Source organism: Impatiens glandulifera, chromosome 7 (genome assembly GCF_907164915.1).
Source record: "Impatiens glandulifera chromosome 7, dImpGla2.1, whole genome shotgun sequence".
Lineage (NCBI taxonomy): Eukaryota > Viridiplantae > Streptophyta > Magnoliopsida > Ericales > Balsaminaceae > Impatiens > Impatiens glandulifera.
The window spans coordinates 10,506,090-10,530,559 of NC_061868.1; the positions used below are offsets into that span (position 1 = coordinate 10,506,090).

General features: G+C 31.8%; 2 protein-coding genes, 1 non-coding gene and 1 pseudogene across 3 annotated transcripts; 1 reads left to right on the forward strand and 3 right to left on the reverse strand.

Moving 5' to 3' along the window:
- Positions 1–4,167: 4,167 nt before the first annotated feature.
- LOC124910190 (gibberellin 2-beta-dioxygenase 1-like) lies at positions 4,168–5,606 on the forward strand. Its single transcript, XM_047450802.1, has 3 exons — positions 4,168–4,663; positions 4,743–5,082; positions 5,166–5,606. Exons 1-3 carry the CDS (start codon positions 4,254–4,256, stop codon positions 5,415–5,417), a joined length of 1,002 nt encoding a protein of 333 aa, XP_047306758.1. The 5' UTR covers positions 4,168–4,253; the 3' UTR covers positions 5,418–5,606.
- A 13,159-nt stretch (positions 5,607–18,765) lies between these two features.
- Positions 18,766–18,838, reverse strand: TRNAF-GAA. The gene has a single exon. It is a non-coding gene; the product is annotated as a tRNA-Phe (tRNA).
- A 286-nt stretch (positions 18,839–19,124) lies between these two features.
- On the reverse strand, positions 19,125–19,748 carry LOC124946309 (annotated as a pseudogene).
- A 2,038-nt stretch (positions 19,749–21,786) lies between these two features.
- Positions 21,787–23,615, reverse strand: LOC124946310 (syntaxin-23-like). The gene is made up of 5 exons (XM_047486872.1): positions 23,478–23,615; positions 23,315–23,386; positions 23,063–23,178; positions 21,838–21,922; positions 21,787–21,795 (listed from the first exon to the last, which is right to left on the reverse strand). The coding sequence occupies exons 1-5, from the start codon at positions 23,613–23,615 to the stop codon at positions 21,787–21,789; spliced, it is 420 nt and encodes a 139-aa protein (XP_047342828.1).
- Positions 23,616–24,470: the final 855 nt, after the last annotated feature.

Below are 24,470 nucleotides of genomic sequence, written 5' to 3' on the forward strand. Positions count from 1 at the left end.
CAAAACATATTAATTGAAGAAAAATATTGAACTATTTCTTTGGTTCACTCAATTTAATCTTTGAAATTGATAATTTTTTTTTATCAAAAATAATAAACTTGTGTTTTGAAATAGGCTATCAATAGATTCAATACTCATATTATCATTTTTTTTAAATAAAATTTATTCCCTCAGTTATTGAAGATATTTTTTAATATATTATAAATGAATGTGTTTTTAAAAAAAAATATTACTTAAAACTTATATATCACATTTTTTAAATCATTTCATTACTTAATTTATCAATTAAAATATCTAAATATTTTTATTTTACTTTTATATCATTTATATTTTAAATATAAAAATTCAACCCAATAAAAAAAAAATAACTTACATTCTCACTGAACAATATTTAAAAAAAAAACAATAAAATCCTCAAATAATGAAAACAACCGTACATCAATGATACAATGAATAGATAAAAAAAACAAAAATAAATAAAAAAAAGGAATCTTCCTTCCTCCCTACAAGGTTCATCAATCTCTCTCTAAAACTGAAAGTAGTATCGATTCATGGTTGTGGATTGTGGACCCACCGATAAGATGGGTCGGCCATACGTAATAATAAGTCAAGAATATTTGTATATATTTTAATCAAATTTATCATCTATATACTTTTATCTGTGTTTTATTTATTTTTAAATAAAAATTTATTCTCTAATATTTTTTTTTTTCATTTTTCAAACTTCATAAGTTATAGGATTTTTTTTTTTATTTTGAAAAATAAATAGTTTAAGTTAAATATATTAAGTAAGTTAAATATCATCTTAATATTTTTCATTTATTATATTATTCAGTTAATTAATTAAAATATTTTATATTTTATTTTATTTAAATATAAAAATACCTTTAAAATATCTTTATAATTTTTTTTATCACATTTTTAAAATTATTTCCATTATTATATTTTTATCTATTCAAGTTATTCAAATAATTGTTATCCTTTATATATTGAACTAAAATATAAATATATATATATATATGATTAATTATTCAACTACGGGGAAGATAGGGCTGGTCCCTCTATAAGTTAAACTTTTCAATTTTATAAAGTTATTTTTAAGTCAATTTTGTATCAAAATGAATATAGACCTCAAATTATATCTATATTAATATATAATAAAAATATTTTAATTAATAAATTAAATTAAATAATTACAGAAAAATAATAAATTATTTAAATAATTAAAAAAAATCAACTAATTAAAAATAAGTAATATATGTACGTAGGTCTTTTTGATTTTGAATTTTTAGAGATTTTTTTTTTTAATTTTGTTTACAAAATTAAGTTAGTTGAAATTTGCTAAGGATAAATTATTAGAATATTTATTTAGTATTTAAAATTAATAAAAAATAAAATAATGACATTTCAATATTTTAATAGATGAATTCATGATTGGATAGATAAAATAATATTAATATAATAAAAAGAAAGTTAAAAAAAAAAACTCAAGATCAAAGTGCCTTAAATGGATCATGTACACCTAGCTAGGTTAACTTGTTTGATCTTTAGTTTTTATTTTATTTTATATAAGTTTTGGGTAAAATATTTATTTGATTTATTTTTATTTTAAATTTAATAATAATTTTATCTCCTAAATAGATGAAATAGAAAGATGAGAGTAAATATATTAAATAAAATTTTAGATGAATAAAATGAATAATTAAATAGATAAAGTGAAAAAAAAAATATTAAGTTAAAAAATAAATATCAAACCAGTTGGACTGAAGATTGGTTATATTAGAATTGAGTATTAAATATAAACATTGTAATAATAACAATTTCAAACATGTGACCATTGAATTATTTATTTATGGTTACGATTTGATTGATATATAATTAAAAATATAGATAAAGGACATTAAGGTGACAATTAATGGTAATTATCATAGAATCTAAATTGAGTAATCCTAGATTGAGTATGTTAAAGAAAATTGGATTATGGCAAATATATAATTAGGAAGAAAATTAAAGTCTTATTTGGTTGGTTATCATAATTATTAATTTTTTTAATTTTTCTCATCAATTATATAATTCAATTCATTAAAAAAAAATATTAAAATATTTTTTATTATATATTAATACATTTTAAGTAATTTTACTTAAAAAAAAATACTCATTTCTTTAAAATTAACCATCATCAACCATTTTTAAATAAACGAGTTTATTCGAATAAACCGAACCAAACAAGGTTAAGAAATTTGGTTGCAACTGGCAATATTGAGGGATGATGACGGGGCAATGAGTCAACCGTTACTATGAGAGTTAGCTATCCTTGTCAATCTAACTTCACTGTCTCTTATAATTTTATTTTTGTTATTATTTGAATAAATTAAAGACGTGTTCGGATTCCTATCATTTAAATAATCTTCTTGATGGGTAAGTTATTGAAAAGTATGTTATTTGAGATTATGTTAATATAAAGAGTTTAGTGTATTGATATATATTTTTTATTTGATGATTTAAATAATATGTTTAAGTTGAAATGAAAATCTATATTAACTTCACCACCCAAAAAAAAAACAAAAAAAAAAAAAAGTGGAAAAAGAAGGAAACCGTTAACTTCATTTTGGGTCCATGAAAACATGCTAAAATTAATAGGTACTTTCAATTATCTTTAATCAAAATGTTATCATGTTCATGTTTTGGGATTAAATAATCAATACATATTGTGACTTTAGGCATGGTTTGATGTGAATTATTAGACATTAATTTCAAATAAATTTATTATTAGTTGAACATAATATATATATATATATATATATTCTACTTTGGATGAGTTTGGTATTACTACATTAATTATATTAGTTGATACTTGTTTAAATATTTAACCTTATACCTCTAATCTAATGATCTATATATTATAATTTTAAAATAAGTATTAAACAAAAAAACAATTGCAAAAATACTATAATAATAATTATTTTATTAAATAAAATGTTAAAATTAAATTAGTATACATATAACATTTATTCATCCATCATGAATCAAATTAATTTGATTATTTGAATAAACAATATATGCTATCATAATATATTATTCATATTAAATCAAAACTATATATATATATATATATATTTTGGAAAACAGTTTAGTGTAGTTTTCTTAAAAAAAACTCAAAAGAGAAAAAAATTACAAAAATCTAAGATCAAATTTAGACCAATTCTAGATTTGACAATGAATATATATCAAAGGTTTTTTATTTGAATTATGTTTGTACAATGTTTGAGCGGTTCAAATCAATTTAATTGTCATAATATTTATATCTATATTATATTTTTACATAGTTAACTTAATTTTCAATAATTCTATATTAAATTAGAGCTAAATAGCTTACCACTTGAATTGTCAACTCAAGATGCATTGAAGTAAGATTATTTGAATTATGTAATATAGTTTCTTATAAAGTGTGACTAAAATTCGCTAGAGGATGTTTAAGTTTAAGTTTAAGTCTTTCGATAGTTATTAGAAATTTTGAATTGAGACGACTGATATGACATACCTAACCGTGTAAACATCTAAATTATTTTGTGGTGGACTAATGGACTAATAATAAGTCAAATATTCAATTATCGAAGTCGTCCGATTCGAATTATAATGTTATTATTATCATATTTGATGAGATTCGTTTAAATAAATCACTAAAATCGATCGGGGGAGTTAATTAACTTCTTTAAAATTTATGAACTGGATAATACGTTGAATTACATATATTTTTTTTCTTCTTATTTTCATGTTTTAGGGTTTTTTCTTATTCTCATTTGTTGTTATGTTTTATTTTTAAAATTAAATTAGTAAGTTAACTACCTGAATAAATTTTATTTTCATATATATATATATTTATATACTTGAACTAAAATGTTTTTATTTTTTAAAAAATTAGGTAAGATCTAGTTTACCTCATTGGTAACAAACTTTTCAAATATGAGCAACCCTTTTTAGAAAGATTGTACAGTAATAGTGATTCTCTCTATTGGCCCCATCAAATTTTCTCATTTACTTACTTTGATAGACCACCAACCAAACAACCCTTTAAGTTTCTCTTTTTTCTCTCCCATCTCTCTCCTCTCCCCCTCTATATTCTCTCCTATAAATAGCATAACCAAAGCTTGTAGAACTCCCAAACCAATTTGCTCATTTCTCCCTCCCCACTCCAGTTATTAAAACCATTCATCTTTAAACAAAATCTTTTCAATTTCTCAAATCCCCCATTCATGGTGGTCCTTTCCAAACCTGAAATCGAACATTTCTCAGTACCCATCATGTCCTGTTCCAATTCTTCTTCCTTTATCTCTTCCAATATTCCTTTAATAGATTTATCAAAACCAGATGCCACAACCCTCCTCGTTAAAGCATGTGAAGAGTTCGGATTCTTTAAGGTCGTTAACCATGGCGTCTCCCCTGACTTCATCTCAAACCTCGAATCACAGGCCGTCAAATTCTTCTCACTTCCTCTCTCCGAGAAACAAAAGGCAGGACCGCCCGACCCGTTCGGATACGGTAGTAAAATCATAGGATCGAACGGCGACGTGGGTTGGGTCGAATATGTTCTGTTAACGACCAACCCGGAGTTTAACTATAAGGGACTTGCGCCGGTGTTCGGAGAAAACATTGAGATTTTCCGGTGAGTTCTTTTTTTAGTGAGAGAAATTAAAAAACACAACAAAAATTTGTTCTTTTTTAGTAAAGATTTGATTTTTCAGGTCTGCCGTGACGGATTACATCTCGTCGGTGAAGAACATGGCTTGTTTGATTCTTGAATTGTTAGCTGATGGGTTGAAGATTCAAGAAAAGAATGTTTTCAGTAAGCTTTTAATGGATGAACAGAGTGACTCTGCTTTCAGACTAAATCATTATCCTCCATGTCAAGATGTTAATGGAAGAAGTTTAATTGGATTTGGAGAACACACTGATCCTCAAATCATCTCTGTTCTTAGATCAAACAACACTTCTGGTTTACAAATTTCACTTAAAGAAGGACATTGGATTTCAATCCCACCTGACCAGAATTCATTCTTTGTTAACATTGGTGATTCTTTCCAGGTACCCAATTGAAAAAAAGGAAAAAGAATTCATTTTTATGTAAGTTTAGCTAGATTAATGTTTTTTTTGAATTGATTTGATAGGTTATGACAAATGGGAGATTTAAGAGTGTGAAGCATAGAGTGGTTGCAGACAATAGAAAATCAAGGGTATCAATGATTTACTTTGGTGGACCACCTTTAAGTGAAAAGATAGCTCCATTGCCATCATTGATGAAAGGATCAGAAGATAGTTTATATAAGGAGTTTACTTGGTTTGAGTATAAAAAATCTGCTTATACTTCAAGGCTTTCAGATAATAGGCTTTGTCTCTTTGAGAAAATTGCAGCTTCATAACCAATCATCATCATCATCATCATTCTACTCACAATAAACCCTAGAAGAAGAAAAAACAAGTCACTTTCAAACTTTGCTCAAAATCTCAATAGTTTGTGAATTTGTTTTCTTTTCTTTTTTTTGTTTTGTTATACTTTGAATTGTAACTTTGATTTTGTCAATAATACTTGTGTTCGTTCATCTTTTAAAGTTTTAAAAGTCCTTTAGAACTACTCGAGATATTGACGATTAAAATTAGGAACAAGCATCAAATTTTATAAATTATCTAACAAATGGACAATCGGGCCTATTACAAATGCAATACCTATAATATTTAATAATAAAAAAAAAAGTAAGTTGAAAAAGTCATTTTTTCATGTAACATTTCTAATATTTTTTCAAGCATAGAGTGCATGGTGCATTGTTTCTCTTTCCACCACTCATATTTTGTATTCGTGTTTTATTTTATTTAGTTGGATCAGATTTATTGTCTTAAGTTTCTATAATCGAATAATATTATCAGTCTTTAATGATTCGTTTATTACGCATACATGCCAATTATTTCAGTGATATTTTCTCGAGTTTGTGTTTGTCTACCCTCTAGCATAAAAAAAGAAGAAGTTACCAAATCTGAAATTATTTTCTTATTTGTTCAATAAAGACTCATTGGAGCTAGTAGACTCTCCTCAATTATTTTTTTTACGAGTTTCTCATTATTTTAATTATATATAGATTGTTAGTTATTATTTAGTATAATTTTTTTTTCGGCGTTGTTTACCAAACACAGACAATCACAATTTTCACGTCGCTCATATTACTTGATAAAAAAATTTTGATACCGTTTGATTGGTTTGTTCGACTTGCTCTGTCTTCCACTCATCATTATGAAACTCAAATAAGTTTATCTTTAGGGTCATCCTAAATTTTTTAAATAAAATTGTTGGATCTATTTCATTTAAATTTTAATTTTTACAAACTTAGTTTACTATTTAACATTTAAATTATTATTTAATTATTTTGATTTTATAAATATTATTTTATATTATTTGTAAAAAAATAAATGAAAGAAGAGAGTATCAATAGGAGTCCAACCTAAAAAAAATTATTTTAAGGGGTGCAATAAATGAAGTTTAAAATAGAGATTACATATTTCAATACCTAATATCATGCCTAAATTAGGCACTTTTGGAAAACCCAGGTTTTTTAATACTAGTTATAAACTAGTTATTATGAGGGTACATAATATTATTTTGAGAGGATGTAGTTAAAAAAACCATGTAAAAAAAGATTAATACAATAGAAGTTATGACATGATTTGTTACATGTTATCTGATTATAATTTTAAAAAATCACAAAAATCAACTAGGCCTAGATATTATGAGTGTGATAATAATTGTGTAAAAGAACTATTAGAAACAATAATGATCAAATTCAATAATACAAATTTAAAGCATTCCATCAAGATTGAAGGCTATTAAGAACAAAATAAGAACATCCAACCAATCATTTATGAAAAAGTACAAGAAATAAATCTCATATTAATGCACATGAACTATATATAAGCTACCCCAAACAAAGTGAAGTAACAAAGTTTCCTAGTTTGATTAATATATAATTCCTATAATAGAGACTCATCAATTCTAATTTTTTAGACCAGTCAATTATTTCCACTCCAACACGATTATTCATACAACGCAATCATAATCATAATCGTTTTCAATTTCAATTTCAATAATAATAATAAAAAAAAAATGAATGAATGCCCTTGTGTTTGACATTGAAAACGGACTTTGTGAATATCTAATCATAGCCCGCGTTTGCGTTAGGGAATGCGACGTATCGTATACAATAAACGAAGAGAAAAAGAAAGAAAGATGCTCTTTTTCAGATACATGAATGTTGTTATGAGAGTTTCAATAAATCCCTTGTGTTTTTAAGTTCAAATTCTTGAGAAGTTGCTGTCATTGCCTTGTCACATTGAGGGACATTCCAGCTTAGATATTGGTCCAATCTACCCATCTTAGCTGTTCTTTCTTTTTCTCTTTCTTTTTCCTCTCCAAAGATTCTTTGTGCTTTCTAGAATACTAGGGTACACGGTAACGGTTCTCATTCATCAACCACTCACAATCCAACACGAAAATATTATAAACGAAATAAACCGGTAAGAAAGAGTTGTCGTAACCAATTAGGGGACCGATTTGAAACGTAGGACATGTTTTCTTCGGTTGTGGTTTGTCGCGACGATTTGAATTTATGGTAAAAATTGAAATTTGGGTTGTATTGAATTATTGTGACTATGGGTTAAAAGAAAATAAAATAAAAGAGACATAGGACAATAATAATATGTACTGAAGAGGCATGCAATGTTAGCTTTGATTTGGGCTTATTAACAACTGTATATTTATAGGCAATATTGGGACCATCTATTAAGTAAAATGGTCAGACAAAGCCCATCAATATTCATTAAGACTGTTATGGGTACTCTAATTGGAAAAGTACAGCCCATTTTCAGCTTTACTCCACAAATATTATTTTTAACCTTACTTGTTGAGTTTTCATGTAAGAATAAAGTAAAATGAATGCAATGAAATCAATTTATTACAATCAAATTATTGAAATGGGTAAGAAAAAACCGATTTAAAAATGGAAAATTACATACAAATCAATTTCATATAAATTTTTTTTTTTTTTTTTAAAGTTGCAAGTTTATCTTAATTTTATGGTTGAAAATTTTAACTATTAAGAGATAAGTATAAGTAACGACTATGTTTGTAATTGAATTATGCATATTTAGTTTTATATTTAAGCAACGTGCGATCGGTTCCTCCACTAAACTATTGACCAACTGAATTGTGGGTGTGACTTCACCTGAACGGTTTATGAACACCCGATGTTATGTTTGGAAGTTGTGTCATATTACGACCAAACATAAAAACTTCACTTCACTTGAGTAATCAATTTTCAAATCGATTTTATATCTCATGTTTTGCATTCTTGCATTATAAAAATCAAAACATTTTATTTTATTTATTTAAAAAAAATCAAAAAATCAAAAAAAAAATCTATAAATCACAATCAAACTTGAAATATGTGATTTAGATTCATCAAATTTTTTATATTTTGTTTTTCCTATTTATGTATTTTTATATATATAATTTTTCTCATTGCAACTCTATTAAACTTTAATTACAAAGGTTAGCTTACTTCAATTAATCCATTACAACACATTAAACATCTGTTGAAGAAATTAAATACTCATAATATATATTGAAGAATTGAGAATTTGTCACATATATATCTTCTTGAGTTTGAATAATATATAACAAAATATTTTTAAAGGAAATGAGTGTTATTGAGTTATGACTAAAAGTACCATATCTATACAAACGTTAATAATATATATTTATCTCATATATTCTATTTATAAACTTATTTATTATTTGTGAGACTTGAATTTTATTTGATAATTGTCCGAAATTAATTATTTTTGGAATCTAATAATACGACATTATTTTCAAAATTAATAATTTTATTTTTTTTCCTGTGAAATGAGCTAGTATATATTATTAGAAAAAAATTATAGGTTCGAGAATTTTTTAAAATATAAAATTAAGGAACGGAAAATGAGTTTGTATATTTGGGAGTGGACAAATTGAGCCTTATAAAATATTTTAATATTGTATAAATTTTAATGATATATGAAATAAATGGAGGTTGATGGTCCAATACTTTTTTTTATTATGGTTGAATTGTTGATTGTTTAAAATTAGTATTATGGCTTTTTAATTTTATTTAAATGGTAAAAGTTGAATGTATGATATATTTATAAAACAATTTAACATATAAGTGTTAAGTATTGATAATATTTAAAATTGTTATATTTATAGTTTATTATATTAATTATTTTTTAGAAAACGAAGTCTTTTATTTGGAAATATATTAATAACGTATAAATGCTAATTATCCGCACTTAATGATGCATCAGTAGATACTTTACTGGACTGTACTTCTCGCATAACTAAATTTTGCGTCGATAAGAATATTAGCGACACATATAAACGCCGCTAAAAGTCTTTTTTTGTCTCGATAAAAACAATTTTTGTTGTATTATGTATATAAAATGTATTTCGTTTATGTTATTTGTTATATGCATATGGGCCAACCTATGGTGTACTGGTTGTTATGCCAATAGTAGCATCGGGAGCATTTAATTGTTTTAATATTGATGTGACGATTGTATTTATTATTTGAAAATTTCTTTTACGTTTTAAAACAATTGTCAGGTAGTTGTATAAAAATTATAACTCTTCTATGGTCACTTATTACTCGAAGAGAAGTGATTTTGATAATTGTATATATTTTAAACATGATTATGATAACTCATTTGTTTCTCTCCGCTTACAAGATTTATAAATTATGAGTCTTTTAAGACAGTGGAGTGATATTTTTCTAAAGAATGATTAAATGTTTTACGAAATAACTAACCATATTAATATTAATGTGCAATATCATTTTTAATGTGATGTTATTTCTCTTTGCTATGTGAATGTTAGCATGATTAATATTGTTGATATGATGATGAAGGCGTTCTACTCCCCGTTGTTAAGTGTTAAGTTTGAGTCTTGTTTGAACTTAGGTGATATTGGTTATTAAGTAAGGTCATAGCCTCATAGGGCTTTTGAAAGAGGTAGCTATTATGGTTATTATCTAAATTTTGAAAATTACTTTTAATTTTAAGATACTATCGTATAAATGTGAGGATTGTTAGAGCTATGGTGACACAAATGAGTTTTGATTGGGCCTACGTAGGCTAGCAGTGCGATAAATTTTTTTAACTATTTAATATTTGGGCCGATAGACCCAGTTATGTGACCATAATATATGGTCTTAGTTAGAGTTTAATAACACCTAAAATTAGTTGTCATTCTTCTCTATTTAAGATTGTAATAAGTGACATATTTAAGAGTGTGTAATGAAATAAGGAGATATTTTACGGTGAAAATTCCGGCAAAGGAAAAGCAAATTCTCTCATCACAAAAATACGATCAGCACGAATAGAACGATTGACACAGTATCAAGGTCGCGGTTCGCTTGTTGTGATCGCGGTTGCTAGTCGCTCAGGGTCGCTTGTCAAATCAAGAACATGCGCGTGCACCATCATATCCAACAACAATAATAATTCAGAAGATCAACCCTCCACCGTAATCGCAAAATTGCATGCCGTTTGTCGGGTTGAAATACAATCGGCACGATCAACACTATATCAACTCTAATAGCTAAGACGGTCATTCATCTGCAAAACTTGGTTGGAATGTTAGAGTTTCTAGTTTATCCTGTTCTGTAATAGCAATAGTTTCCGGTGTATCTTGTTCTATAATTGTTCTACTTTGTTGTTGTGTTCTGTTTTTCATTAAAATGGGAAGAAAGAAAAGAACAAGGATAAGGAAGTCAGAGAATATGTGATGGAGGTTTTAGGGAGGCAGCCAAAAAGAATTTGATAGGATTGCTAAAAAAATTATCCATGGAAAATAGGAATGCAACAAAGGTAGAGAACCAATTTCTGTTAAAAATTCTGAAGAAAATACAATAGAAAAACAAGAGAAAAAAGAAGAAATTTGGAAAATTTGTTACAATGAAAGATAAAATCTCTTTGGACTGAAAAATGAAATCACAAAATACCTGATGCACGCAAAAAAAATGAGAGATTATGCTCAACAAAGATAAAATGCTACAAACAACCGTCCAATTGAATTACTCTATCTTAAAAGTTATAATTTACTGAAGATTGAAGAGTATGAAAAGATAGTAAGATGGTTAGTTGAAATAATGAGGGAGCTGATGAAGTCCCCTAAATAAAAGACCTATACTTTTAGGAGCAATTCCAACTGGAGAGTAAACGAAGTTCGGAAAAATAATGCATGAAAGAAAACAAATTATCATTCTTATAAAGGAAAATTATATATGGGCGATGCTAAAACAAAAGTGGAAGTACTCAATTCTCCTATTGAATTTAAACTGCCAATTGAAGTAAAGGAAAAATATGTTAAGGAATGGTAAAATGTAGTGTTTGGAAACTACATAGGGAAGAACAAAATATCAAAGTCACCAAAGAAGTCCTAATGAAACAATGGGAGCAGAAGTGACTAGAGAAGGCACTGTAAACATACATGATCACTATTTTCTACAGTTCAAGAAGAGATCAAACTTGAATGATATTCTAAAATATGGGCATACTTATATTTGATTCAACTGTATGAAGCTGGAGAGATGGTATGAAGAATTGAACCTACTAAGTAAACCAAAGGAAACAACTCATATATGGTTTAAGCTTTGGAACATTCCAGCACACATGTACAAGACAGAAACTCTAAGTCACTTTGCAATTTCATTGGAGAAACCATTATACATGGACCCAATTACAAAAGGAGGAGAGAAACTTGTTTTTTCTGAATAAGCAATAAAGTGCATCCTCGAAGTACGCTGGCAAAGAACATGACATTAGCTGATAGGAAATAAAAGTCTACAGTCATGGAAATCTTATATGAATGGAGACCACACATATGTGCTTTCTATAATATTTCCAACATGCTAACACTAAATATGCAAAAACAATTAAGGAAGAGCGGAAAATCCTAAAAACCCAAGAAGAAGAAAAATAGAAAAATGAAAAAGGAGAATCAATGATTAAAGAGAATACTGGGGAAGTTAATTGTAATATGTGTTTGTAATGTGCTTTGACTGCTATCATTCAAAAACTTTTGGGTCGTTTGTTTGTCATCTTACAATCAAAACTAGGGTGTAGACACCCCATTTTTACACCATCGTTTGGGTGTTCACGCATTGTTCTTTTTATCTTTGACCGCAAATACCATCGTTTAGGTGTTCACGCCTTGTTCTCTTTACCTCTCGTCGTGAATACCATCGTTTGGGTGTTCACGTGTTATTTTCTTTACCTCTTGCCGTGAATACCATCGTTTGGGTGTTCATGCGTGGTTCTCTTTATCTTTGACCGTGAATACCATCGTTTGGGTGTTCACACGTTGTTCTCTTTATCTTTAACCATGAATACCATCGTTTGGGTGTTTGATAGAATAAACTAAATGAAGAAAAAGAAAGAAATAATTAATTAAGATTAAATGTTTTAATTGATTAAAATAAACTTAGGTAAAACTAAGCTTAATATTATACGACATAGTTTTGATGATGACTAAGTGAATAAAATAAGTTGTGTAAATGTTTATGCGCAAGTAAAACTCAAAAAGCGCGAGTATACGTCTCACTTCAACAGACATGTTAGTTTGAAGAAGCGCGAGTAGACGTCTCACTTCAACAAACGGGTTAGTCTAAAGAAGCGTGAGTAGACGTCTCACTTCAACAAACGAGTTAGTTTGAATAAGCGCGAGTAGACGTCTCACTTCAACAGACGGGTTAGTTTGAAGAAGATGAGCAGATTCCTTAAAGCTGAAGGAAGCAAACAAACGCAATGGTTTGAAGAAGCGTGAGCAGACGCCTCACTTCAGATAGACGTCTTACCCCGAGTAGACGCCTTAATTCGGATAGACATCTTACCGCGAGTAGACATTTTACTACGAGCAGACGCCTTGCTTCAGCGGTCGTCTGAAGAAGTGCTCTGCTTATCTGCATAGCTCATCAGCACACCGTAGACAATAGAGTTGGTTATAAGCAGACTGTCTAGTCATCTTATTACAACTATCACCAAGTGCTCAACCATTAGAAAGTCGACACGTATCTACGAATCAGAGTCGATCATTGCCTACATCTCAACATCAAAGTACAACATCAAATCCCTAAACTTATGAACGACGACCCTATATTTCCGGTACAGCGATTCCTCGAATATCCGGATTTAAGATACGGTAAATCTTTTTCAGTCATTTCAAAATCCAAGATTCAGAGTTGACCGTTGCTACACTTCACTATAAAAGATCTTCAAAGTACAACGACGATCTCCCTAGTTCGAAAATCGGTTCATACAAAGATTTACACAAGCTCTAAGTTCTTACTCTCTCTATTATAAAAGCATATATCGTATAAGCTGAGAGCATTTTTCATTGTTGTAAGTTGAACATAAGTTGTATGTTCAACAGAGTGAGTGCTAAAAGTTCAGAATATGCATTTATTAAGTCCCGGGTTTCTGACTGGGTTTGTATAGGCTCTATATAAACCAAAGTCTTTTAGTGGAATCCTTCTGGAAACATAAGAAGGTGACATATGAGTTTTATCTCCGAACATCCATAAAACTCTCGTGTCATTTTTTCCACATCTTTCTGTCTTGCATCCGTAACTTCAAATCTAGCACGCATTTTCTCCCTTGAAACCGTTCAAGAGCTTACGACAATTTGTGTAGAATAAAAAACAGGTTTTAAGTCCCTAATAGGATTAAAACCGAGTTGAAAGTCAAGATTAACTCAACAACATTCAACTCCCTTCTGTTGTTGTGTCCTATCCCTTAACTGGAATTCCTTAAGGGGATTGTAGTACTAGGTCCTTCATTAGTGAAAACACATGCTTTAATTTGCTCTTGCAATCGGGAGGCGATTGTTTTCTCTATCTTTGATCGTCGTAAATACCATCGTTTGGGTGTTCACACGAGAACTTTTTTCTTTAAGGTTCAAGCTACTACAATTCCTAAGGGGGGTTGTAGTAGAGAATCCTTCATTAGAAAAAAACTGTGCTTCGATTTGCTCTTGCACTCGGGAGACGATTGTTTTCTCTATCTTTAATCGTCGTGAATACCATTGATAAGGTGTTCATGCGAGCAAAAGAAAAAATATATAATTTTTTTATGAATGCCTGAAGCCACGAGGATCCTCCGCGGATTGTGGCATGCTATCTTCTTCATCGAGACTATTTTGGCCTTGATGATTTAAATCATTTGAAGGTAAATGATTATGTTGTTTTGTTGAAGAAAACCCTCGGAAGGGTATATGATTCCCGAAGGTTTTATCGTACAACTATTTTGTCGACCGATAAAATTTGTAAATGACACTCCGAGTTGTAGGTTCCCTCGATGAGGGTGTACGATGGAAGTTTGTTAATTAATTGTTGAACCAATGGCCTACATGCCTTATCATTGTGTTTCCCTTGTTTTGCAAGCTATTACTCGTGAAATTCCACCTGATGAGAATTCACACGAGATGGGCTGTGAAAAGATGGCTCATGACTATCTATTGTTAGATCGGATCATGACAGGATGCTTTCTGCCTCTAATTCTTATGTAAGCTTTGATACGAAACTTGTTCTAATGTTTGGTTTCTCTTACAGATACACCACGAGGTTCGTTGCGCGGTTGATGCCTCTGGTTCCTTCGAATGTGTAAAGGCTAAACGAGAAAATCAATGAAGGACATACAATGTCGGGTTGTATCTTTCTTTTCTCTTTGTTCATTCAGCTCGGGTTAAAAAATACGGTGCCTATTGTTCAAACTTGGACACATGTTTTATGAAAACTTGAGACTTTTCTCAAAACTCTGTCTAAGAGGGGCATTCTATAGACACCCTATTTTTACACCTTAGATATCAAATAAAAAATTCGGTCTAATATAATATTCATGCTTGTTTATTGACCGCAAAAACCAAAAAATAAAAATGTCTTTTGAAAACTGGCTCAGAAAAGTCTAAAAACCGATGATCTAAAGGAAAATTTTCAAAAATGCTCAAGATCGAGTCCCCTCGTACCTTTAGAATAACCAGCACTAGAAATTGTTGAGTATAATGTTGATGTCAAATATGTGCAGAAGGTGCTCAAAAGAGGATAAGTCGAAAGAATGGGTGAACGATGAATCAACTCGTCAACCGACGAATCAACCCAAGTTGAAGAAGGGTAAAATACAAATCTAATGGGCGTGGGAAGTGTTTGACCGACCTTTTGAATATTTTGAAGTTGACAAAGGGGGATTCTTTGAAAAAGGATTTATTTGAAAAAGATGAATTTTTTACCTTTGGAACCCTTTTAAGCTACCAATGAACCCAAAATTTCATAAATTCATTCCAACTTCAATTCTTGATGGAATTCAATGATTTTGGATGTTTTGACAAGAGGAATAAGTCCCCTTGATGAGTCTTCATGCCGATGTCCAATGAAGCTCCTGTCTAGATGAAATATCAACATGAATGAAGATTGTTCGTAAGAAGATCAACTTGGACACCCTTCCACTTACAAATTCATAACTTGAGTTGCAGTTGATGATTTTGGGTAATTCAACTTGAGTTGGGAAGCTGATTCACATCCTATTCGAATGGCACCGTCCCCAAACCTTGGATCGACCACTAAGGCACTCGCTCGATCAGTACAAAAGAGGCAACACTCCAGGTCTGAATCTCAGGAGCTAAATGGTCGTATTTTATACTTCTAATATTCATAACTCTTGAACCACGGGTCCATTTTGAGTTTATGAGATACCATTAAAAATCTCTTTGAGTTAGTTTTTCAATGATATCAAGTAGTCCCCCCAATTTGTCACACAGCTCACCCTAGATTGCTCGTAGTGAAACTGGTGCGTGAATCAACATGTTTCGGTATAGTTATTTTCCTGATCAACACAGACCGTGTTAGAATTTCTGTAAAACACAAAAATTGTGAGAAAGACTATCACCTTTCCAACGCCTACTCCCTCATCATGATAGGAGTCATGGGTCCAAAGATAAGGGCACATTAAGTTGCGGGTACAAGGTTTGAGGGATTGTTGAAGCTTAAATGGTTGAAGAACTTTGGAAAATTATAACTCGGGTTAGGAAATACCATTTGGACTAATTCAAAAGAGAGATTCAAGTTTGTCATGTTGTGAATTGGTCATAAAAATTTCGTGCTCATTGAATAAGAAATGGGACTTATTTGAAGAAAAGTTGTCAAGAAAAGGTTCATTTGGTGGATAAAATTCAAAAATAAAATATAAAAAAGAGTCAAAGGGGGAAGTCCAGAGGAGAGGACATGAACTAAAAGCTGCAGCAGAGGGGAAATTTGATTAAATGACCCTCCAAAGAGGGTCATCCTCAAAAATAACCTTACTAAATTCAGTTTTTATTTTAAACATTTTTTAAAATATTTTGACACTTTTACCCTTACTAACTTTTTTTTCTTTTTCTTCTTCCCCTTCCTTTTTCCGTCTAATCGCGATTCCATTCCTCCTTTTACCATCCAATTCTCTCGTCTTCTTCATCCTCATCATAAACCCATATCCACTAGGGTTTCTTTCTCCCTTGATTTCATCAAAACTAGGGTTAGGGTTAACAAGCGAGGTAGAAATGAGTTTTCAAGATCTTGAAGCAGGACGACCGATAAATTCAAAGCGAGGTCTTCTAAACAGAAATCAAGATCCTACGCAAGCTGTTGCTTCTGGTATTTTCCAGATTAACACCGATGTTTCTACTTTCCATAGACTTGTCAATACCCTAGGAACGCCCAAAGATACTCCCAATCTACGAGAGAAACTGTATGTATATATGTTCATTATTGTATGATGAATTGATCTAGGAATTAGAATTGATTACTGCAATGACCATTTCAGACGGAAGACAAGACTACACATTACACAGTTAGTTAAGGATACTTCAACTAAACTTAAACAAGCTAGCGATATTGATCATCGTGAGTCATATTCTTTCATTCCAATTGATTCCAATTGATTGATTGATTATCTGTACTATATGATTGATCCTTTGATTTGGCAGGCTACTAAAAAAATCACTAATGCTAAACTGGCTAAAGATTTTCAATTAGTTTTGTAAGAGTTTTAGAAAGCTCAAAGGCTTGCAGTTGAAAGGGAGACTGCAATTACTTTTACCCAGTCGGACGATCGCCAAGCTAGGTCGACGCTGAACAAACCTAAATGCAAGATTACTTTTAGGGATTTAGTTTAGGATTGAGTGTGGGGTTAAGCGTGGGGGTTGAGTGTGGTGCGTGGGTGGTGCGTGGGTGGGTGGGGCATGGGCTTGGGCGTGGGCGTACGCTTGGGCGTGGGCTTGGGCGTGGGCGGGGCTTGGGCTTGGGCTTGGGCGTGGGCGGGGCGTGGGCTTGGGCGTGGGCGGGGCTTGGGCTTGGGCGTGGGCGGGGCGTGGGCTTGGGCGTGCTTGGGCTTGGGCGTGGGCTTGGGCGTGGAGCGTGGGCTTAGGCGTGGGTGGGGCGTGGATTCAATTGCAATTCAATTGCGTACCACGCAATATATAAAACTAATTTAATAAGCTTATTAGTAAGTGGGGATAACTCAGTTCGAAGAGCGTCAGACTGAAGGTTAGGTGTTCGATCTTCCTTCACTGCAAAAGTTTTTTTTTCTATTGGAAATTTTAAACAAATCATGTGACATCCCTTCATTCAAACATGTTTCTACAATTAATCAGTTGTGATATTTCTGCTCCTAGTACTTAATTCTGTCAAGTGAATCCATTCATAGAACCAAAGAAAGCAACATTATTTAATCCTATTGAGTTATTTGATTAACCAGTTGGTGTTGCATATGTATTGATAAAACTTTTTATTTTTATGTCCCAGTGAGTTGCATGGTTACTTCCTTTTCTTTTTCCTCATACTGCATCTGTATTGATAAAACTGTCATGAGAAACGAAAAAAAGTTGGAATTAACAAAGTCTATGATGCCCGTGCTTTGAGAGTAATAATTGGAGATAAGAATGGTACTCTACATGGACAGGCCGTTCAATGTTGTTACAGTCTTCTCAATATAGTGCACAGGTAATGATTTTACTATTACGACATTCATAATATCTTGAAAATGGTATTCTTGAAAATGCACCTAATATCTTAATATTATGACATTCATATCTTACAATTTAGAGAATGCATGAATGTGTTGAACATGGACTTGGCTTTACAAGGAATCTGACAATAAGCTGGTTACAGTTAATGGAGTGGATGGTTCTGAAATGACTGCGCCTTCATCACTTTTAATTGATTCGGAGGAGCAAAGTACTATCAAAGAACACATGCACACAATCAAAGGATAGATGGTTCTTGTCATCAAGAGGATTCTAGTTAGGTTTAAAAGGCAAGCTTTATAGAAAAAAATGTGTGTAACTAGTTCCATCAAATAAACAAGAGGAAATTTGTGTAACAACATCATGTACATTATTAATTTCATATAATAAAAAATTTAAGAAACTTGATTTGGACATTCTAATAGAATATGAAAGTTGAAGAATATAGAATTTCACTAACATACCTATTTTTTTTATCAAAACATAAATTGACAAAATCCAATTTAAATCAAATTGCACACACAACCCTTTTGAAAGAATAATTCATACATATCAAAATCATTTCAATGCTTATATCATCACTCTGTTTTACTTGGGATGTCACATTATTTGTTTAAAATTTCCAATAGAAAATAAACTTTTGCAGTGAAGGTGGATCAAACACCTGACCTTTAGATCTTCAGTCTAACACTCTTCCAACTGAGTTATCCCCACTTATTAATAAGCTTATTAAATTAGTTTTACATATTGTGTGGTACGCAATTGAAATGCAATTGAATCCACGCCCAAGCCCACGCTCTACGCTCCACGCCCAAGCCCAAGCCCAAGCCCAAGCCCAAGCCCATGCCCAAGCCCAAGCCCAAGCCCAAGCCCAAGCCCAAGCCCACGCCCAAGCCCACGACCCACCCACGCCCAAGTCCACGCCCAAGCCCACGCCCCACGCCCCACGCCCAACGCCCACGCACCACCCACGCACCACGCTCAACTCCCACGCTAAATCCTAAACTAAAACCCTAAAAGTAATCTTGCATTCAGGTTTCTTCAGCGTCGCCCTGGCTTGGCGATCGTCCAGCTGGGTAAAAGTAATTACAGTCTCCTTTTCAGCTGCAAGCCTTTGAGCTTTCTGAAACTCTTGCAAAACTAATTGAAAATCTTTAGCCAGTTTACCAGTCTTTACTTGGGAGCAGTCCCCTTAGCCGGCCAAATCAAAGGATCATTCATATAGTACAGATAATTAATCAATCAATTGGAATCAATTGGAATGAAAGAATATGACTCACGATGATCAGTATCGCTAGCTTGTTTAAGTTTAACTGAAGTATCCTTAACTAACTGTGTAATGTGTAGTCTTGTCTTCCGTCTGAAATGGTCATTGCAGTAATCAATTCTAATTCCTAGATCAATTCATCAAACAATAATGAACATATATACATACAGTTTCTCTCGTAGATTGGGAGTATCTTTGGGCGTTCCTTGGGTATTGACAAGTCTATGGAAAGTAGAAACATCGGTGTTAATCTGGAAAATACCAGAAGCAACAGCTTGCGTAGGATCTTGATTGTTGTTTAGAAGACCTCGCTTTGAATTTATTCGGTCGTCCTGCTTCAAGATCTTGAAAACTCATTTCTACCTCGCTTGTTAACCTTAACCCTAGTTTTGATGAAATCAAGGGAGAAAGAAACCCTAGTGGATATGAGTTTATGATGAGGATGAAGAAGACGAGAGAATTGGATGGTGAAAGGAGGAATGAAATCGCAATTGGACGGAAAAAAGAAGGGGAAGAAGAAAAAGAAAAAGAAAAAAAAAGTTAGTAAGAGTAAAAGTGTTAAAATTTTTAAAAATAAAAACTTAATTTAGTAAGGTTATTTTTTAGGATGACCTCTTTTCATTTGATCAAATTTTCCCAGCAGAGAGATTACTAACGAGCACAAAGAACGGAGGAAACAGATTCCAGTAGAGACTTCCACATTCCCGAATATCTGAACACCTCCTTTCATTTCACTTCTCTTTGCTATTCAGGTAACATTCTTATCCTTGAGTCATTGATTGAGACATCAGTTCTGTACACCGATGCCATTTATACTTTAGGAATCTAATTGAGGCATCGGTTTGTTTTGTTAAATTTTCTGTTGTTAATTTTGTTTTGGTGGTTGGTTAAATCCTGACTGGTAGAATTAGATTAGGAATAGCTTAGGGTTTAGGGTTTAGGGTTATTCTATCTTCACTGAGTCTACATATTAACCTTTCAGCTCGATAATGAATGTTTAAAGTCTAGATTTACTTAAAAGACAACTATTAATAAATGTTTCCTATATTTAACATATAACATAAATATTGATCCTAACTGTTAAACATTTATAAATTAACCAACTGAACACTATGAAGTAACCTCATTTCTATTAATCTACATCCCACTCTTATTAATCTGTATCGAGATCTTAACTTTCCTTATTATGTGATAATATTGTATTTTGTAATCTTTGAAAATTCAGTTCATTGGGATATTATGCAAATTAATAAGAGTATGATAATATAAATGAGATTACTTCATAGTATCTAAATACAAATAAGGACAAACATTTATAAGTTAACATAAATGAATGTTTAAAATCCAAATTTGTAGACATAACTGTTTTTTCAACTCTATCTACATACAGTTCTATAATAGAAAAATTGTAAAAATAATCTAGACATACCTTTCTTTTTCACTGTCCATATTGACAACTAGCTGAGGTGAAGTCTTGGAACGAATATCACGGGAAGAGAAAGAACCAGTTCACATCATCATCAATCATCAAGAAACCTGAACAGCCAGGTAACGGATAAGGCTATAATTACACAGCAATTGCTATGCAATTTCAAAAAAGGCTAACAATTAGAATTGAATTATCAAATTATGTTGTAATACAGCCAGTTTCAGAAAACACTTATCCAATTTCAGAACAGAAAAGTAACAACATCTACTATATTAGAATTGGATTATCAGATTATGTTGTAATACATCTAGTTTCAGAAAACACTTATCTAATTTCTGAACAGAAAAATAACATCTACTATATTAGAATTGGATTATCAGATTATGTTGTAATACAGCCAGTTTTAGAAAACACTTATCCAATTTCAGAAAGAAAAAAAAGTAACATCATCTACTATATTAGAATTGGATTATCAGATTATGTTGTAATACAGCCAGTTTCAGAAAACACTTATCCAATTTCAGAACAGAAAAGTAACAGCATCTACTATATTAGAACTGGATTATCAGATTATGTTGTAATATAATCAGTTTCAGAAAACACTTATCCAATTTCGGAACAGAAAATAACAGTATCTACTATATTTTAGTATGAGAATCACAAAATATAAAATTACTGAGAATAGTAACAGTATCTACTATATTTCAGTATCAAAATCACAGAATAGAGAATTATTGGATCCAAAATCAAAACAGCGAATGGATATAATCCATAATTCTAATCGCACCTCTCGGTGTGAATAAAATGATAGGACCGAAATCCTACTTCACTGTAATTTGAAATGCAAGAAGTAGAAGAACCCGACCTGTCGCGATGCCAGACGAACAGAAGCCCCGTGACGCCACCCAAAGCGAAATGACGGATATCACAAGAAGAGAAAGAACCAGTTCATATCATCATCAATCATCAAGAAACCTGAAACATAACCAGTTCCATCATCATAAATCATCAAGAAACCTGAAACAGATGTGAAATTTGCATAGAAATAGTGGCGTCACAGAATAGGAAGAACCAGCGAACATAATCATCGATTGTCAAAAACCTAAATCAGAAATGTGAAGTTTGAGTAGAAATTATGGCGAATGTCCGGGAATAAGAAGAATTTGCTCAAATCATCATCAAAATCTGAAACAAAAATGTGAAGTTTTACTAGAAACGGATCGGATTGAAATGAAAAGACTAAAGTTTGGGTGAATTTCATTAGATAGAGTGGAAGAGAAGACTGTGAGAGAAGAGAAGACTGTGAGAGAAGAGAAGACTGAGAGAAGAGAATTAACGGTCTGTTGGTTTTAATACAAATATAATTTTTAGTTTTGTTAAAAATTAAAAAGTGGATATTGACATGGCAAATTAATTATCCCATGTGTTGTCCACCTATCAAAATATTAACGAGTTATAAATTCTGTCTATTATAGTGTAAATTTGACAACAATGTTAAAGGTTATGTATTAAAATAATATATTTTAAGTTAGATGATAAATATGAAAAATATTTACAAGGAAAATTATAAATATGATAATCTTCCCGGATTATATATATTAACTTATAAATACTATTTTGGTAATTCGGTATATCTCGATATATCAAAATTTTAAAAATCTCATACCTTTACCGTACCAATAATTACGGTATCGGTATTATACCTTACCTTTTTTTCGGTATACCTTAAAAGTCGATATTTTTGATATATTACGGTAAAGTATTTTCGATATACCTTTAATATCGGTAATTTTCCCCACCCTATTTATATCTCATGTTTTGCATTCTTGCATTATAAAAATCAAAACATTTTATTTTATTTATTTTAAAAAAATAAAAAAATAAAAAAAAAATCGATAAATCACAATCAAACTTGAAATATGTGATTTAGATTCACCAAAGCCTACGCCCAAGCACAAGCCCAAGCCCAAGCCCAAGCCCACGCCCACGCCCAAGCCCACGCCCCACGCCCACGCCCACGCCCAAGCCCAAGCCCACGACCCACCCACGCCCAAGCCCACGACCCACCCACGCCCAAGCCCACGCTCAAGCCCAAGCCCACGCCCAAACCCAAGTCCACGCCCAAGCCCCAAGCCCCATGCCCAAGCCCACGCACCACCCACACACCACGCTCAACCCCCACGCTAAATCCTAAACTAAACCCCTAAAAGTAATCTTGCATTCAGGTTTGTTCAGCGTTAACCTGGCTCGGCGATCGTCCAGCTGGGTAAAAGTAATTGCAGTCTCCTTTTCAGCTGCAAGCCTTTGAGCTTTTTGAAACTCTTGCAAAACTAATTGAAAATCATTAGCCAGTTTAATCTGCCAAATCAAAGGATCAATCATATAGTTCAGATAATCAATCAATCAATTGGAATCAATTGGAATGAAAGAATATGACTCACGATGATCAGTATCGCTAGCTTGTTTAAGTTTAACTGAAGTATCCTTAACTAACTGTGTAATGTGTAGTCTTGTCTTCCGTTTGTCTTCCGTCTGAAATGGTCATTGCAGTAATCAATTCTAATTCCTAGATCAATTCATCAAACAATAATGAACATATATACATACAGTTTCTCTCGTAGATTGGGAGTATCTTTGGGCGTTCCTAGGGTATTGACAAGTCTATGGAAAGTAGAAACAGCAGTGTTAATCTGAAAAATACCAGAAGCAACGACTTGCGTAGGATCTTGATTGCTGTTTAGAAGACCTCGCTTTGAATTTATCGGTCGTCCTGCTTTAAGATCTTGAAAACTCATTTCTACCTCGCTTGTTAACCCTGACCCTAGTTTTGATGAAATCAAGGGAGAAAGAAACCTTAGTGGATATGAGTTTATGATGAGGATGAAGAAGACGAGAGAATTGGATGGTGAAAGGAGGAATGAAATCGCAATTGGACGGAAAAAAGAAGGGGAAGAAGAAAAAGAAAAAGAAAAAAAAAGTTAGTAAGAGTAAAAGTGTTAAAATTTTTAAAAATAAAAACTGAATTTAGTAAGGTTATTTTTTAAGATGACCTCTTTTCATTTGATCAAATTTTCCCAGCAGAGAGATTACTAACGAGCACAACACAAAGAACGGAGGAAACAGATTCCACATTCCCTAATATCTGAACACCTCCTTTCATTTCACTTCTCTTTGCTATTCAGGTAACATTCTTATCCTTGAGTAATTGATTGAGACATCAGTCTGTACACCGATGCCATTTATACTTTAGGAATCTAATTGAGGCATCGGTTTGTTTTGTTAAATTTTCTGTTGTTAATTTTGTTTTGGTTGTTGGTTAAATCCTGACTTGTAGAATTAGATTAGGAATAGCTTAGGGTTTAGGTTGAGATTAGAGTTCCTTCTGCTTGAAAATCGTGATTTCACCTTGCTGAAATCGCGAGAGTTGTTTTCGTCTCAAAGGAAGAATACGCAGGCGAGATTTTGCAGCAGTTCTTCGTTTGGTGTCTTGTTTGTGAGGAGCTAAAGGAGATCCTAGTGTGCAGGCGAACTCCTGGAGACCCGACGAACTATCGCAGCCAGCTCTATAACGATCCAGAAGCAGGACGAAATCCGAACGACATCTGGTTGTCCTGCAGATTGGGGAGAACATCTTGATCTTCTTTTTTTTT

What these genes read in the sequence shown, in the direction of transcription:
- LOC124910190 (XM_047450802.1), top strand. Translation starts at nt 4,254, where the DNA reads ATGGTGGTCCTTTCCAAACCTGAAATCGAACATTTCTCAGTACCCATC. An exon ending in GAAAACATTGAGATTTTCCG is followed by an intron (nt 4,664 to 4,742) that starts GTGAGTTCTTTT and finishes TTGATTTTTCAG; the next exon opens with GTCTGCCGTGACGGATTACA. An exon ending in ACATTGGTGATTCTTTCCAG is followed by an intron (nt 5,083 to 5,165) that starts GTACCCAATTGA and finishes TTGATTTGATAG; the next exon opens with GTTATGACAAATGGGAGATT.
- LOC124946310 (XM_047486872.1), bottom strand. Translation starts at nt 23,615, where the DNA reads ATGAGTTTTCAAGATCTTAAAGCAGGACGACCGATAAATTCAAAGCGA. An exon ending in TTTCTACTTTCCATAGACTT is followed by an intron (nt 23,387 to 23,477) that starts GTCAATACCCTA and finishes GAATTGATCTAG; the next exon opens with GAATTAGAATTGATTACTGC. An exon ending in ACAAGACTACACATTACACA is followed by an intron (nt 23,179 to 23,314) that starts GTTAGTTAAGGA and finishes TTGATTTGGCAG; the next exon opens with ATTAAACTGGCTAATGATTT.